Here is a 17,404-nt window from a genome sequence, read left to right as displayed (position 1 = left end):
ATAACTACCTTTTGTGTATCTTTTATTTTATCCCCAATAAATAAAATGTGATTAACAATGAATTACATTTAGGCACACTCATAAAAGTTTTCACAATCGCTGCAAAAATGGTATATATTTCATTGCAAGTTATATATAAATGGTGTTTTCTGAAAAGTGAGTTGTCAAACTCATTTTAAAACAAATCACATTTACTTTTATCTTCAATATATTATGCAAACAAACTCACCAAAAAACATATTTGACCCAAAGTATAAGAAAATATATTTAAGAAGGAAGATATGCTTCCGTCAAAAGCCTAAAAATTTATATGTTAACAATGAAAAGCTTAAAAATGTATCCAAGTAAATCCCAACTAAGAGTAATTTTTATTTGTTCTTGAAATATGATGGTTACATCAAAATAAAATTAGACAGTAATTTTATAAAAAGTTGATCCTTTCCCTTAATGCTTTTTTTAATCTTTCCTGAGTCATTAGTTATCCTTTCTAAGGTTGTTCAATTTATCGCACAATAGTTTATTGAAAATCTGCCATAGTAGTACAGAAGGATATGTTTGAGTGATGTTTCTTCATTATTCATATGGAAGCTGAGCAAGTAGTTAGCTCCTGTGAGTCACTGAACAATGAATCCTTCTTAATTTCTACTGGAACAAAGCAGAGTAGCCATACAAACACACACATATATCATAGAGAGTTACTATTATAGATAGTTCACCCATGTTTTAGATTGTCTTTCCTTATGGGAGAGAGTCAGGATAGGACTGCACTTCATCCACTGACATTAGGCACAGCCAGGAGACCTGCTTTGACCAAGGAAGTTAAGCAGAAATGACGTAAATCACTTCCAGAAAGAAGCTATAAGAGCTGGCATGCTGTTCTTCACATCCACATTTCCTTCCACCAAGAAGATAAAAGCACCTGCTGAGATATAGCCTTGGTACCTAAAGTATCTAATAATCAGTGCCCCTTGCTAACTTAAGTTGGACATATACATACTGTGAATGAAAAACAAATCTTTTCCAGCACTTTGAGAGGCCAAGGCGAGTGGATCACCTGAGGTTGGGAGTTTTAGACCAGCATGACCAACATGGAGAAACCCTGTCTCTACTAAAAATACAAAATCAGCCGGGCATGGTGACGCATGCCTGTAATCCCAGATACTTGGGAGACTAAGGCAGGCGAATCGCTTGAACCCAGGAGGTGCAGGTTGTGGTGAGCTGAGATCATGCCATTGCGCTCCACTGGGCAACAAGAGTGAAACTCCGTCTCCAAAAAAGAAAAAAAAAAAAAAAAAAGAAAGAAAAAGAAAAACAAATCTTTCTTGTACCAGCCATTGATACTTTAGGGATGTTTGTTACTACAGCCCATCTGAAAAAACACAAAAATCTACGTAAGATAAATACTTGTAGTACAGCTCCATTATATTCCTTAAAGGGTCGAGGATCCTCAGAATTAAACAATGACTCCATGTGCAACACTAAAGACAAAAATAAACGCCAAATCACTGTTCGATCACCAATTTGTATTGCCTGTGCCAACAGGCTCATTCCCCTAGGCCTACACAAAAAAACAGAAAACATAAAACACACTTTCATAACATAGTACAGTTTTTAAAACAACAGAAAATGTCTAGGAATGAAGGAAGAAAAGGTACTCACATTTAATATAACAGTGCTATACCCATCTTCTGGTTCAGTTCCACTGACAAAGAGTGACTCAGGGCTAAATTCAAATACGCCATGAGCATGGTCAGAGGCTGCAATTGTCACTAGAATTTGGGAAGCCACTCCTAGACCGGCTGCATGAACAAGTTCCAACAAATAGAAAAAAAAAAAAAATGTTAATGAGTAATTTACAAACCAAAGGAAAAGCCAAGGAACAACTTTTTGAAAAGAGTCCGTACATTCATTGAGTACATTCTAATTTGTTTTAGAAAGAAAGGCAGACACAAATGGGTGTCACACATATTCATGCTTTTATGACCTTTCTCTACTTTGGCACCAATGTGATGTACAAGTGCTGCATAAGCACTTGGAGATGAATAAGGAAAACTTGTTTTTCTTTTTCATCTCTATGAAAGAGAACATTCTTCCACACTGAGTATATGAGGAAGGTCTCCCACGACCTTTGCTGACCTCAAAAGAACTTGAGCCAAAATGACTCTTACCTTCATGAAATAATAAGTAGTTTCCCTATGATTTTAGTCATTCTGGCTGAACGGATTCTTGGTTTCCAATGTGCATGAATTCTAGGCCTATTTTTTCATCATGGGATGATGCTATAAATCTCTCTCTCCTGATCCTAAATAGTCCCATTTGGCAGCTAAAAAGATGCCAAGATCTAAAGCAGCATTTAATTTTTTCCTAAAAAGACTGTTCAAATTTTATATTGCATTAATGTCTGCAGACTAGAAAATGAACAATTCTAAAAGTAACAGAGTAATTAACTACAGAGGTTGCATTAGGCATTGATGGAAGATAGGAATGAAGGGGGTGAAATCATTGAGTTCTGACACTAAAATATAAAATCTGACATTGTGAAAAAAGAAGGATTTGAGGATTAGAAAATGCTGTTCTTCAAGAAACAAATATTCTAAGTACGCTTTCACGTGTGAAAAAATATTTGAGGTAAAAAGCTGAATCATGTTTGTATATAAATCTACTTCAAAAGGCATCCTCTTTTCAGTATCACCCTCATTAACTGCCAACTATCCATTTATTTTCTTCCTAATTTCCTTTTCCCATTTCTTTCTTTCTTTCTTTTTTTTTTTGTTCTCTTTGAGAACAGAGTCTTGCTCTGCCACCCAGCGTGGAGTGCAGTGATGCAATCTTGGTTCGCTCAATCTCTGCCTCCTAGGTTCAAGAGATTCTCTTGCCTCAGCCTCCCGAATAGCTGGTATTACAGGTACATGCCACCATACCTGGCTAATTTTTGTAATTTTAGTAGAAACAGGATTTCATTATGTTGGTCAGGCTGGTCGCGAACTCCTGAGCTCAGGTGATCAGCCCGCCTTGGCCTCCCAAAGTGCTGGGATTACTCCCCATTTGTTCTGATTAAATTTTACATATAAGGATTCATAGTTCTTTTTGTACAGAGAATAAGTGCGATGTATTTAAAATGAAAATACAAATTTTCTATTGACCTCTTTTTAGGTATTTGATGCTATGTAAAATGTTTCCAAACAATCATTTTTATCAATGACATTCAAGTGAAATTTCTATCACAATTACAATCAGGAAACTGCATTAGGTTCATACAGGAAGGAGAGTCTAGGTTTTGGAAGCAGACAGGGATGTGATTCTGACTTGATTCCTTTCTAGCTGGGTGACTACAACATGAAGTAAATTATCCTTCATAAAGTTGCTGTGACAGTTAATGAGACAAAATATGTAAAGGACCTATACATAGTAGGTGTCAATATGTCAATAAGTGGTCAGTATTGTCTCTAAAACGAGAAGTTAAAATTAAAACGTATAATAGTAAAGGACCTTAGAAAAGCTGCTTACCATGTTTGTGAATAGTTGGAAGGAGGAATTCCATGTCCCCATCACCACTACCACTTCCATCAACCCTAAAGAGTTCAGCTACTTCACAAGGAGACACAGAGACACAACCCACACAACACACATTGACACAATGAGAAAATTGAGAGGTCTTAAAACATATCAAGCAAAGAGGAAAATGCAGTAGTATTAACCCAATAACATGCTTTCTTCCACAGGAAACGGATCATTTTAAATAGCAAAATTATAGCACCAGTCAAGCTATCAAATTATCAAAATTTCATTCACAGTTTCATGAAATACTCCATGTAGACTGTAATTGTTACTTCCCATTTCTGCCAATCTAGTACAATTTTTAAATTTTCACTTTTATTGCAGCAATGTAAATTATTTTCTAATATCTTAGATATTTAAAATATATTTATCTGATTATGTAATCACACGCTTAGGCCTAATATGCCTATGATAATCACCTCACCATTTGCAACAACCAGTTCAATATTGGGAAATGCATCTAACCTTTCCTTCCATCCACACATTCAAATCCCCACCACAATTATTTACCATTCTCAAACTTGATCACCCTCTGGCCACCGGCATTGTGGAAAGAGTACTAGACAAGCCATCTAAATATTCTGCTTTCCTGGTTGTGAAAGATGCCAGCTGTAAAAATTTCAGCAAGTCACAAAACTTCTTGGTATCTCAGTCTCCTCACCTATGAAAGGTGCTATCTTTTATAGATATGTTGCTGCTATGGTTTGAATGGGTTCCCCAAAGTTCGCATGTTGGAAATTTAATCATAAATGCAACCATGTTGATAACTGGGAACTTTAAGGGGTGATCAGGTTATGACACCTCTGCCCTCATGAATAAATTAATGCTGGTATCCTGGGAGTGGGTTCATTATTGCAAGAATGGATTTCTTGTAAAAGCAAATTCAGTCCTCTCTTGCCCTCTCATATGCATTCTCTGACCATGTGGAGCCTTCCACTATGTTATGATGTATCAAGAATGCCCTACAAGGATGCAGTCACCCAATATTGGACTTTCCAGCCTCGAGAACCATGAGCCATGTAAACTTCTATTGTTTATAAATTGCCCAGTCTGTGGTATTCTGTTATAGCAGCATGAAATGGACTAAGAGTTGTAAAGATCAAATAAAATAATGGAAAATAAATACTATTATCAAAATATAAAATATAAAGCACTTTGGCCATAATAAAGAGAAAATGGTTATACCTTCCCCTCTAATACATCTTGTACCCCAACCATTATTTTACCAAATGTTTGCAAACAAAGAAGATAGGAAGGGCAGTGATGATAGCAATAGAAGGAGAGTAAAAATAGCAAAGCCACATCCATACATATATGTTTCTACCAATATCCTTGATTGACATGCTAGTTTAAGATCTGCCCTCTCTTCTCCTTTTGCCCTGTATTTTTGCCTGTCAGTAGGACTGGGATATATCAGATATGAGAATGTACAGCACCAGGAACCTGAAATCATCACACAGATCCAAAAGGCAAAATGGATTTCCAGTAAATATCTGGTACATGGCCTTGCTCCCACATTACCCAGAAGTCATAAAAAAAGAAGTTCAACACCATATATACTTTGGCTAGTGTAAGACGTCTATTCAGGTTGTGGCTACCTTATGTAGAATCATCAGTTTCATCAGTTTTATAGTTAAAAAGCATGAAATAAGTCCTTGACTCTCCAAAGAATTTAGCTCTATAAGCTACTTGACATGTTAGACAGTCCCTACATATGAGTCCAGGAGTAGAGGTCATTGTATAAATTCCTTTTCCTCCAATCCCAACTCACTGAGGGATAAATCAGATTCTCTGCCACTATTGCTTCCTATGAAACTGAAAGGTTGGTTTTCTAGTGGGTGTTCAAGTCCAATTAATATATAACAATGCATATTCTAGAGATATGGGGAGAAATTTCTCAATAATATAAGAAGTATCACTATAAGTGGTCATATAATCACAAGTATTATTATCATCTCAATAACATTTCATGTACAATTATTAATCAGTATTAGCTAATGGTGACTAACATTTTCTCTTTCTGTTACATAAGGATTTTTAGCTATAAGTGATACAAAAGGCAACTTTTCAAATATTTTATAGTAACCTTTTTAGTAATGCAAATAGTGATTTGGAGATGCAAGGACTTGTCTCTGGAAGACAAGAAAAGCTGGTATTTTTATATGCCACCTACTAGACAGCACATTTCTAATGTTTTATGCATTCAGCCAAGCTCAACACTGTTTAACCATTTCCCTGCTCCCAAACACTGGCTTGGTCTCCTTGCTCGCACCTGAGATTTGGGAACATAGGAAAGAAAAATTTTTGCATATTTACCCCAAATACCTACTTTATACATAAAGACAACTTTAATATCTCAGTCATATCAATTTTTCCTTTGGATGGCTTATATACTATAGCTTTCTTCATCAAAATAATAAATAATAATGAGATAATGATACCAGGTTTTGTAATGAAAGGGACTGTTCTGATAAACACCACATCATCTCTCAATTTCTTGTACTTACATAGGTAATACAATGCATATCGTACGTATTCCATAACACTCCCAGTAGCACCTGATAAACACAACACTTTTGCAAAGAAGTACTGCATCTAATTGGGATACATATTACCAATAGCCTCACTTACTACAGATGAGTTTTGTCATGAAATAAGTTTGATTCCAATAACCCTTGATTATCAGAGCTTTCTGAAAAGCAAAATTGAAGTTAAGGCATTGTTGACTTCTTTTATTAATAATCAACTGATAATAGATCATCCAAAAGGACTAGATTTTACACTGTTATATCTGTAGATTGACCTAGCAGAGCTATAGCAAAAAAACGGAAAAGAGAGAGGTGATCTTAGGGGAACCTACCATGAATGAAACCTGTAATCTAGTGACTTAGTACACTTACACGTTTCATTCTAAAAGCACATCTCTTCTAGAAAAATATCAGTGGGTAATAATAAGCGAGAAAAAAGCAGCACAAACATGCTGTCCATATAATAAACAGAGATATTACTCAGAATTAACCAAACTTCATAGCGAAAGTATATCAATGTGAAACTATGAGTTGAATATTAATTTATAAGACTAATACTAAAAGTGTATGTAAAGAGGAGGATTTTCTTTTTACCAAGAAAGGAATTATCAATCAAAAATGATTCATATAGATTATATTACCACATATATTATGGTATACATTATCATGTATCTTAAGCAATTATTAACTTTCAGGCTGCCTTCTCCGAAAACTAATAATTTATTCATTTATTTAAGTAAGATTAATTCAAAGGAACATACTTCCCTAAAGGAATCTACTGTCATCAGCATGGGGAGACAAGCAAATATTTAATATTTTTGCATTACCAGCCTTACCTCCTCCTTCCAAATTTAACAACTCAACTTTAAAAGATTTTTCCAGTTCAGGAATAGAATTATCAGTGATGTTTACAGAAATGTATTTATATCTTTCTCCTGGTTGAAATTCTAATGTGCCAGCAACATTCTGAAATATAAAAGATTGATCCATTAGATTACAATCATTCTGTATACGAATAGATTACAATCATTCTGTATATGAATTTGTAAAATCAGAATGTTTGTTATATCCCAAATTATTATAAATACTCAGAAGACAAGTAAAATAAAAAATTGAAAACACTTCAGTGTGTATGAATAGTGTTCAACGTAAATTCTAAATAAATATTCTCCAATTAGATAAAGTAGATTATTTCTTTTTTCTTTTTTATTTTATTTTATTTTATTTTTTAGAGACAGAGTCTCACAATGTCACCAATGCTGGAGCTCAGTGATGGGATCATAGCTCACTGCAGCCTTGAACTCCTAGGATCAAGCAATCCTCCTACCTCAGCCGCCAGAGTAGCTAGGACAACAGGTGTGCACCACCACACCCAGTTAATTTTTTTTTTTTTTTCTGTTTTTGTAGAGAAAGTGACTGGCTACGTTGCCCACGTTGGTCAACAACTCTTGGCCTCAAGCAATCCTCTCACCTTGGCCTTGCAAAGCGCTAGGATTACAGGCATGAGTCACCATGTTCCAAGTACAGGGTAAATCCTTTCCAGAGAAGGATTATGTCTGTTTTACAAGTGCAAATACAACTTCAAAAGGACTGAGTGAATTACCTGGTAATCCTCAGGACTGAATGCTGTCAAGGACACTGTTCTAAATTCCGCAGTCACCCTTCCCAGAAGTCCCTGTGCACGGATGACCAATAACCTGATTTCTCCATCTTCCTCCTGCACGGTGATATGTGGAACGCTGCTTGCAGGCAGGGTCATTGTGTCCTCAGGCTGAGGAGGCAGCCCTGTGGAGAACTGCAGCAAGCCTAGTGGAGACAAAGGGGCCAGGGCATTCTCCCAATGAACTGTGCAATAATTTCTTATTCAATTAAAGCGATCTTACACAATTATTTTGATCACCAGGCCAAAAATCTGAGGGCCTTTATTTAGAAAATATTTTAGCAAAGATTTAACTGACATGCTTTTGACACAGAATATATTCATAAGCTTTCAGAATAATGAAAGTTAAATTGTTAATTTTCCATGTCTCTACTCAAAGAAAGCTTTTCTTCCCACAGCAGCATCAATAGCAGGAATATTGATTGCATTTTAAAATATATATTTTCTAACTTTTACTCATATTTTATTAGAATCTCCAGAAATCATTCTAGAACATATAGTAGAACAGGTTAAATGGCACCTTAAAGGAGTTGCAACACTTAAAAACAAACAAATCAACAAACAAATAAAACTTAACTATGAAAACTAAAGGTGAAGAGTCTCTCAAGATTTCTACCCAAACCTTTTAACAGATGTTCTTGATTCATTCCTGTAGAAGAAATACTATTTTTCAACACAGAAAACATTCTCAATTTACTAGGACAGACATCTGTGATAGTTCCCCAATCAAGAAAATTGTCACTATTTACTATAAGACAAAAAGAAATTAATATAGAGTGATAGCTTCACTTCTTGAAGCTTAATAAAATATAAATTACAAAGTTTTTCACTTATGTGTTAACAAATCACCATAGGATAATTAATAAAGAAATTTGATAGCTATGAACAGAAATAATTTGTTCCATTTTAATAATTGGGCAAAAACTTTTCAAAATACATTATTGAAGTTTGGAAACTGATCTTTATATTTTCTCTCATAAACAATATCCTTCAAAATGGCAGCGTACAAGTTAAAGAGTTTAGAAATCAGGAGGTCGAAGGCATTCTACTTCCATCATTTGCAAAAAGTGCCTTAAGAAGTTCTTAACAAAACTAAGTACACCCAGAGAAGAGAAGATTTTTCTTGCAAAAGGAGCAGGTTACCATATGGATGATCACTAGCTTTGATGGTGATATCGGTCGTTTCCTTTTCAGGATCTATGCTTGCACCACTGGTAGGAGCTGAGCCTAGCTTCCCATCTCCAGGAATTGCAGAAACCAACGTCACACGGAAATATTCATTAAGTTCAGGAATATCATCATCAAGGACATATATATTCAGAACCTATAAATATAAATATCCTGAGGCACTAAGCAATGAGGCATTTAGAAATTACTTACCAGAAGAAAATTCAAAAGGCAACTAAATTATATTTAAAAGAAGTTACCACATAAGACTTATTTCTGCATAAATTTAAACATTAAAACACTGTATGTGTGTGTGCGTATGTGTGCATACAGACATATACAGAGAAAGAGAAGTCTGAATAGATTAATTCCTTTAAAATAATGGGTGCTGCTATAGTCTGAATGTCTTGTCCTCCTGCCCCCCAAATTCCTATGTTAAAATCTATTCCCCTAAGTAGTGTTATTAAAAGGTGGGGTTTTCAGGAGGTGATGAAGGCTTGAGGATAGAGCCCTCATGAAAGAATTAGTGTTGAGGGAGCTTCTTCACCCCTTTCACCGTGAGGAGGGCATATTGAGAAGGCACCAAATCTTTGAAGCAGAGTAAGCCCTCACCAGACACAGAATCTACAGGCACCCTGCTCTCAGACTTCCCAGTCTCCAAAACTGTGAGCAGTAACTTTTTGTTCTTTATAAGTTACTCAGTCTAAGGTATATTGTTATAACAGTCCCAACAGACTAAGGCAGGTGCTGAGCAGTAGCATTTTCTGACAGTAGCCTATACATGCATCAATATCACATCATATATAATATGTTGATTTACCAATATATCATATATTTTTTGTACTAAAGACCATGGTATTACCAACATCAGGTAGAGACTTCCCAATTAAGAAACTGCAAGTTCTATGATGAGATGTGATAGGATAAGAAGCAAGGGCAATGTACCTGTGTCTAGTGTCTGCCTAAGGAGAGCCTGACGTGCTCAGGAGTAGTATTTTAGAAAGTAGATTCACAATGGGCCTTAGGAGTCCAGCACAAGCAATTAATCCAAAAAAGGTTATAAAAGGAATAGGAATAACTCAGCCATGCTCTACAAAATTTAACTCAAAATTTAAAGTGAAAAAACAATTTCTCCTTTATTAATCAAACAAACATGTTTCGATATATGCAGTATGCTGGGGGTAGACATGGCCCCAGTCCTAATCTATCACAGGAGACAGATCTATAGGAAATCACTTAAAATCCAATGCGAAAATATCATGATAGAGTTCTGTACAAAATAAAGTGATGAAGAAACTAACTCTACCTGGTAAGGTTTTACAGCAGACGTGTTTGAAGCAAATTCTGATTGATCACTTATAGTTGTAAATAACAACGGGAAAGGACACTCCAAACAAAAGACACAATACTGACAAAGGCAAGGAGACATGAAAGAACACGGCATCTGCAATCAGACCACCAGTCAAGAGGAAAACATGAGGCTGAATGAATAATCAGGAGCCAAATCATAGGGATCTTTTATGCTATCATAAAACACTTGGACTTCATTCCATAGAAAGTGGAGATAAATTGAAGAATCATAAGCAGAGGACTGACCAAATGAGCATTCTGCTTTAGAATAAGTACCATGGCATAATAAACAGAGTGCACAAAACAAAAAAGGATAAGTTAGGAGGTGACTGACCAGAAATGATAAAATTCTGAACTAATACAGTAACAAAAGAGATGTGGAAAAATTGTTAGATTTGAGATTTGTCTAGAGAGAGAAGATGCAGGCCTGATGAGGCACTTAACATGAAGAGTAAGAAACAGAGAGGCTATGTAAGTAAGAATGGTGACTTCCTGGTTTCTCCCAGAAAGGAGTGACAACTGTCTGAAAACAAACTCTAAATCCAAATACAGTCTCCAAAATACTAATCATTGGTCCTAAAAGCACCTGGAGACCTTTTTTTTTTTTTTTTAATGTTCTTTTTCTGGAGATTTTGGTTCACTAGATCTGAGTTCAAACTTAAATTTGGCTTTTAATGTACATTTTAATCATATTTTAAATTAAGGAGTAATACATGACACAGCCAATGTGTTCAGAGAAGTGCAAAAATAACATGTACTACCTAAACCACAGAACTCATGAACTAAGGGAAAAAGAAATTGTTAACTTAGGTAATCAAATATATATGAGATAAGGTCTGGCTCTGTTGCCCAGGTTGGAGTGCACTGGTGTGATCACAGCTCACTGCAGCCTCAACCTCCCAGGACCAAGCTATCCTTCCACCTCAGCCCCCAAGTAGTTTACTCTACAGGTGCACACCATCATGTCCAGTCAAAATATTTTATATGATACCTGACTGGAACATTTAGAACTGTTTTAATTACTAAATTTGATTAACTCTTATCTCTTTCAAAATGTATATAAATTTAATTTAATAAAACAATGGTAAAGTACTAGTAAAACTTTTATCATGGGCCTGTCCGCAGACTAGTATCAAGGAACTTCTGCTGTTACACTATTTAATTTGCTACCTTATTCCACCAAATTATAGAAATTTGGTCACGTTTCCTTAGCTTTTATTCTTTAGATCTTAACATTTTAAACCTTCCCTCAATTTTTTTTAATCCAACTAACTTCTAAATCCCTCAAAAGTGTCCTCAAAAATTACTTATTATTTACAAACCTTAACTTAGTTTGCTATGTATCCCTGATGACTTATAAGATTTATATTTTAATGTAAAAATTATATTGACATGCATATTCCAACATGATCAATACTTAAATATTCTGATAGAGGAGAAAGCCTCATCCCAATCTCACTTATAAAAAGTATCATTTATTTATGAAGTATATATTCAGACATGTGACTCTTGTTCGTGGAAAGTTTTTTTATGAAACTGACGTCACCTTTACTCTTGAAATATATATTTAAAAAACCCTCATCTCTCCAAGTTTAATGCAAATAAAACGAGATTACAGTTATAAGAATTTCTCACTGGCTGATTAGAAGACTACCATTAAGAATTCTGGGCTGGGCGTGGTGGCTCACACTTGTAATCCCAGCACTTTGGGAGGCCGAGGCGGGCGGATCACCTGAGGTCGGGAGTTTGAGACCAGCCTGAGAAACATGGAGAAACCCCATCTCTACTGAAAATACAAAATTAGCCAGGCATGGTGGCGCATGCCTGTAATCCCAGCTACTTGGGAGGCTGAGGCAAGAGAATCGCTTGAACCCAGGAGGCGGATGTTGCAGTGAGCCGAGATCACACCACTGCACAACAAGAGCGAAACTCTGTCTCAAAAAAAAACAAAAAAAGAATTCCTGTGGTTTCCCATCATTCTCAGCAAAATATCACAAGGACAGAAAGCCAAACACCACATGTTCTCACTCATAAATGGAAGTTTAACAATGAGAACACGTGGACACAGGGAGCGGAACATCACACACTGGGGCCTGTTGTAGGATAGTGTTAGGAGAAATACCTAACGTAAATGATGAGTTGATGGGTGCAGCAAACCAACATGACACATGTATACATATGTAACAAACCTCCATGTTGTGCACATGTACCCTAGAATTTAAAGTATAATAATAATAATAGTAATAAAAGAATTCTGTGGGTTCCCAGTGCATCAGTAATAACAAAAAATCCATAGAAATATACCTGTCAGTTATACGATATTTATTATATTGGGATTCATAAACTAAACAGAAACACACATTATTCAAAATTAGTAATTTTTCTTTTGCATAAACACAAAAATATTTTATACCATGATGTATACCTAACAATCTAAATATTTTAAATTGCTTACATAACAAGAAGCTGCAAAGAAATTACAGAACAAACATGTCAGGAAAAGCTTTCCAGGAGGCTTTCAAAGGAACAAAAAAGGTAGGGTTTACCTCTGATCTCTGCCAAGGAAGGAATGTGATAGTTCCACTGGCGTTAGCAAAGTCATCAACAAGGTAATTAATGCCATCAGTTTCAATCTGTGAGATGGTGTAAAAAACATGCACATAATCCAGAGCTCCTCTGGTTCTCTCAACCACACAAGAAATGGTTGATCCCTCCTCTGCAATCTGAAATTGAATGGAAATTATTAATAAGTGCATAGCAATTCAAATCAGTGACAAAATTACAATGCTTTAATGAGATCCTTTTACCATAAACTTAATTCTATGACTTTCTACCTCTCTAAAAGGGACTAAAGAGGCCTGTGCATTCCCCCAGATAAACTTTGACTGCTAAGAAATATTTACAATCATTCATTTTCTCCCATTCCTTTATAGAGATAAATGAAAAAGAATTATAATCTCTGAACTGCACAAGTAATTCATTCATTGATATCTCTGTGTTCCAACCACTGTGCCATATGGTATGGTTGCAAAATATTTTTTAATGTATAGTCCTTTTTCTGGATAAGTATAATTCTAAACAGAAAGACAAACTTGCAATTTTATAATGGGCTCAGCACAGACAGACCAAATAAGGGTGGGGATTCGGGGTAGGGGGAGGAACATGACATCAGAGAGAACTTTCTAGGCATAGACATAAGAAGCAATATAGTATATTTGGTGGTATCATTTTGGCAGGGGGGCATGAAGTGCCAAATGGGGAGAGCCTTGAGAGATGCCTAGTGTGGGAACAACAGTCAGATCAAAGAAGGTATCTTATGCCATGCTTAATATATTTGTTGGTGTTTTTACCATATAAACCTAGAGGTGTTTTTTTTCAAGTGGAAAACTTTTTATCTAAACACTTTAAGATAATTCTTAAAAACTCTATGGTGGAAGCAGTTGGAATATCATTTAGAGTAAGGCCTTCCTACTGTCAAATCCTCAGCTTCTCAATTCAATTTTACTTTTATGTTAGCAAATATATAATTTGGAGAAAAAAGAACCAAAAATGAATACAGATAAAAACACACGTTTTAATATATAGAATGTCATTCTGTATTTTCCATATGAACCATAAGCATCTCTGATTAGCGTAAGATAGAGCCATTTTGGTGCTGACATTTTGGAGAGGACAGATTTGGGATTTGTCTACAAATCGACAATAGTCGAAAGTTATCAATGAATGTGGAGTCACCAGGAGACGTTGCAGTAAATCCTCTGAGTTTCACTGAGCAGCACAGCAACCCAGGTGTTCTCATGGTAAAGAGGATCAAGTACACCTGGGGCAACATTCCAACTCTTTTATTTGCCTGCTGGTCCATGGGCATGAGAGGCCCAAAACAACCAGTTGATAGGTCAGTGGTGCCCTCAGTTGTCTCCTAGCAGGCACATTCTTCCCACAGCCCCACTGCCAGAACCAGAACTTCTAATCCAGTGGAGCCTAAAGTGGGAAACAAATTCAGACAGCAGGTCACTAAAAGTAGTAGAGACAGGGGTCAGTCTCACTTCTACCTCCTGTTTCCTGAGCCTGTGTATTCTAGTTACTGGGGGCACAGAAACAGATACCAGTCATTGAATGCACATACTGCATCTTGGAGGACAATACTTCAACCTTCCAAGAAGCTATCCTTAAGCCAGCACCATGGCTAGGTCTTCAGCAGGCCATTTAATTGTGTGAGGAGGCCAGCTACTTCAGGTTAACGTGGTATATGGTGAGGCCAGTGAATCAGCCCTATGACTACGTACCCATTGCTACACCTCCTTCATATTAGTCCCTTTGAGGCCATGTGATGCAGGTCTCCATGTGGTTAAAGCTGGCATTCTTTATGCCTTCAGATGATGATGCTTGTATTAGGATGTATTAGGAGGCTAAAGTAAATACATTAGCTAAAGTATTAATTCCAGTAAGAATAAACTGCTGTTTCCTTTGAAGTGATAAAGTCTGGCTGGGATCAATGTACCAGTAAATGGTTTATTGAGAAGTGCTTAGCTTTGGTCTCTGCTGCTCACTGTTTGGACATTCAGCAACCACCACTTGCAACATCAGTCTTGGTAAGAGGGAGCTCATGCTATCAGACTTATGCATAACCTCCAGCCCTGCCATCATGCTGATAATGGCACTGTGGTGACAAAGGAGAGTCTGGCCGATATGCAGTGGAGCCTTACTCTGATTTCACGGTTGAGAACCTTTTGGGAAACACCTCCACATATTCAGTGTTGACTCCTGGCAATCTATTCACATGACTCCTCTCGAAACATTTTTGTCTCTAGTCTTGATTCTTCCAAGCACCTGACCAATCAACTACACCATGAACACTGCTCAGGGTTGAATGTAGCTTCATACTTCAGGCCATTTCTCTAACCACAAAAGATGAATGGCTAAGTGGACGGTTTACGGCTCTGCCCTCTGACCTTAAGAAACACCTCTGATTAGAGCACTAGAGAGGCATCAGCCCACTTACAGCAAGTAGCAACATATGAAGCCCAGGCATCTGTGAAGTGGGCTTGACTTTCCTACTGTATGAGTCAAACACAGGTTTTGGGTAAGAATAAAAGGGCTTAAAATATGTCGAATTTGAAGTGTCTACGAAATAAACATACTAGAAATGCATCAAGTTGTAACTAAAGAAATGGGTCTGGAATTTTAGAGAAAAGATGAGATTGACATCATAAATTTGGAAGTTAACAATATATAAATGATATTTAAAGCCATATAAAATCGGTGGATAAATGTATAATTATACAAATGGTATTTGAAAACCAGTTGCGAGAACAGGGGGAGTGTAGATGGAGAGAAGAGGACCAATTACATTTAATTCTGCTATAACCCTTATATTGAAATCATGAAATTGTTCCAATGCAATTGATAATATATTAGGGAACAATTTGAAAACAGCCGCAGCTTGCATTTGCTTATAAGTGTTATTTCATCCATAAGAAACGTGATGGACACAGAAAATTGTGCCCACCTGAAACAAGTCACAAACCTCAAACACATACCTCCAACAACTACCAGCTACTCAGTTCAACACCTGTGTTACTAGCCACACTTAACCACATCTAGTGTTATAATTTTCCTCCAATTTTAGATAATGCTCATTCTATCATTTCACAATAACACATAAGCTGCAATCCTTCTGATGCCCACTTCTACAAATAAACTTAAAGTTTTAAAATTAATATGTCATATTTATTGTGTTCCATAAATATTAAATATTTAGTGTGCACATTTTTATCAGGTCCCTATTTTTTTTAAGTGTCAATGACCAAGTTCTTGAGCAGTGTTTTCCTAACCCCATCTTTTCCATAAGTTCTGTGTTTCTCATTATGCATCTGGCACAGTGTGATGATTTTTAAGAATCCATTCATCATGTCATGGCAGAACTGACTGTCCTGAAGGTGGGGCACTCCAACCTTAAGATGTTGGATAGAAGAGGAGGATGCAACTTGAGACCCACGTGTCAATACAACATCAGATTTAATTTCCACTTAGGGATCTACATCAGGATTTTCATGCTAGCAGAATGGTACATGAGCAAATGTGTGATGGAAAGAGTATGGCTTTAAGGTCAAACAGTCCTGAGCTTCCTCATTCTACCACTTACCAAGCATTCGCAGTCTCTTCTGAAAATGGAGATCATAACATCTCATGAGTTAAATTAATAAACCATTAATCTTAATGTGTAAATATTAAATCTTTTCCCTTTTCAGCAAGAGGCATGAGATAAATAGATACAAAGAGATACTAAGAAATGTATGATGGTCTCTTTTACAAACTTAAACTTTTATCAAGTCAGTAAGCATTACCAAACAGCATTTAGGCCTAAGATGAGGATTTTGCTTGCAAAAGTTACAGGGAAAAGTTACCTAACTATACTTTTATTTACTAAAACCTTCATCAAAACCTATAGCTTCCTGAATATTTTCAGTTTTACAAAATCACTATTCATATCTAACAAAAGAATGTACAGTTATATGCTATATATCAACATTTTATAGAAAATTTAATGAAGTAATATTTTGTTCAATAAAGTAAACTTTTTAAGTTATAAAAGAGCTTTCTAATGTCAAGGGTCCATTAAAAAAAACCACAAGGGGGACGGAGCAAGATGGCCGAATAGGAACAGCTCCAGTCTCCGACTCCCAGTGCGAGCGACACAGAAGACCGGTGATTTCTGCATTTTCAACTGAGGTACTGGGGTCATCTCACTAGGGAGTGCCGGACAATCGGTGCTGGTCAGCTGTTGCAGCCTGACCAGTGAGAGCTGAAGCAGGGTGAGGCATCGCCTCCCTGGGAAGCGCAAGGGGGAAGGGAATCCCTTTTCCAAGCCAGGGGAAGTGAGACACACAACACCTGGAAAATCCGGTAACTCCCACCCCAATACTGCACTTTAAGCAAACGGGCACAAGAGGAGATTATACCCACCTCTGGCCGGGAGGGTCCCACAGCCACGGAGCCTCCCTCATTGCTAGCACAGCAGTCTGCAATCTAACCGCAAGGCAGCAGCCAGGCTGGGGGAGGGGCGCCCGCCATTGCTGAGGCTTAAGTAGGTAAACAAAGCTGCTGGGAAGCTCCAACTGGGTGGAGCTCACAGCAGCTC

General features: G+C 36.7%; 1 protein-coding gene across 1 annotated transcript in view; it reads right to left on the bottom strand.

Moving 5' to 3' along the window:
• ADGRV1 (adhesion G protein-coupled receptor V1) overlaps window positions 1-17,404 on the bottom strand; it is a 605,676-nt gene that overhangs the window by 473,350 nt on the left and 114,922 nt on the right. Inside the window, exons 22-27 of the mRNA XM_011944259.1 lie at window positions 12,810-12,986; window positions 8,890-9,070; window positions 7,690-7,892; window positions 6,923-7,052; window positions 3,508-3,588; window positions 1,660-1,799 (exon numbers count right to left, since the gene is read on the bottom strand). Of these exons, the coding sequence (XP_011799649.1) occupies window positions 1,660-1,799; window positions 3,508-3,588; window positions 6,923-7,052; window positions 7,690-7,892; window positions 8,890-9,070; window positions 12,810-12,986 (912 nt within the window). The remainder of the gene's footprint in view (window positions 1-1,659; window positions 1,800-3,507; window positions 3,589-6,922; window positions 7,053-7,689; window positions 7,893-8,889; window positions 9,071-12,809; window positions 12,987-17,404) is intronic.

The sequence above is a fragment of the Colobus angolensis genome, unplaced genomic scaffold (assembly GCF_000951035.1).
Source record: "Colobus angolensis palliatus isolate OR3802 unplaced genomic scaffold, Cang.pa_1.0 Scaffold23, whole genome shotgun sequence".
NCBI classification, from domain to species: domain Eukaryota; kingdom Metazoa; phylum Chordata; class Mammalia; order Primates; family Cercopithecidae; genus Colobus; species Colobus angolensis.
Note: the sequence above shows the minus strand (reverse complement) of the source record. Positions and strands in the feature narration are given on the sequence as shown.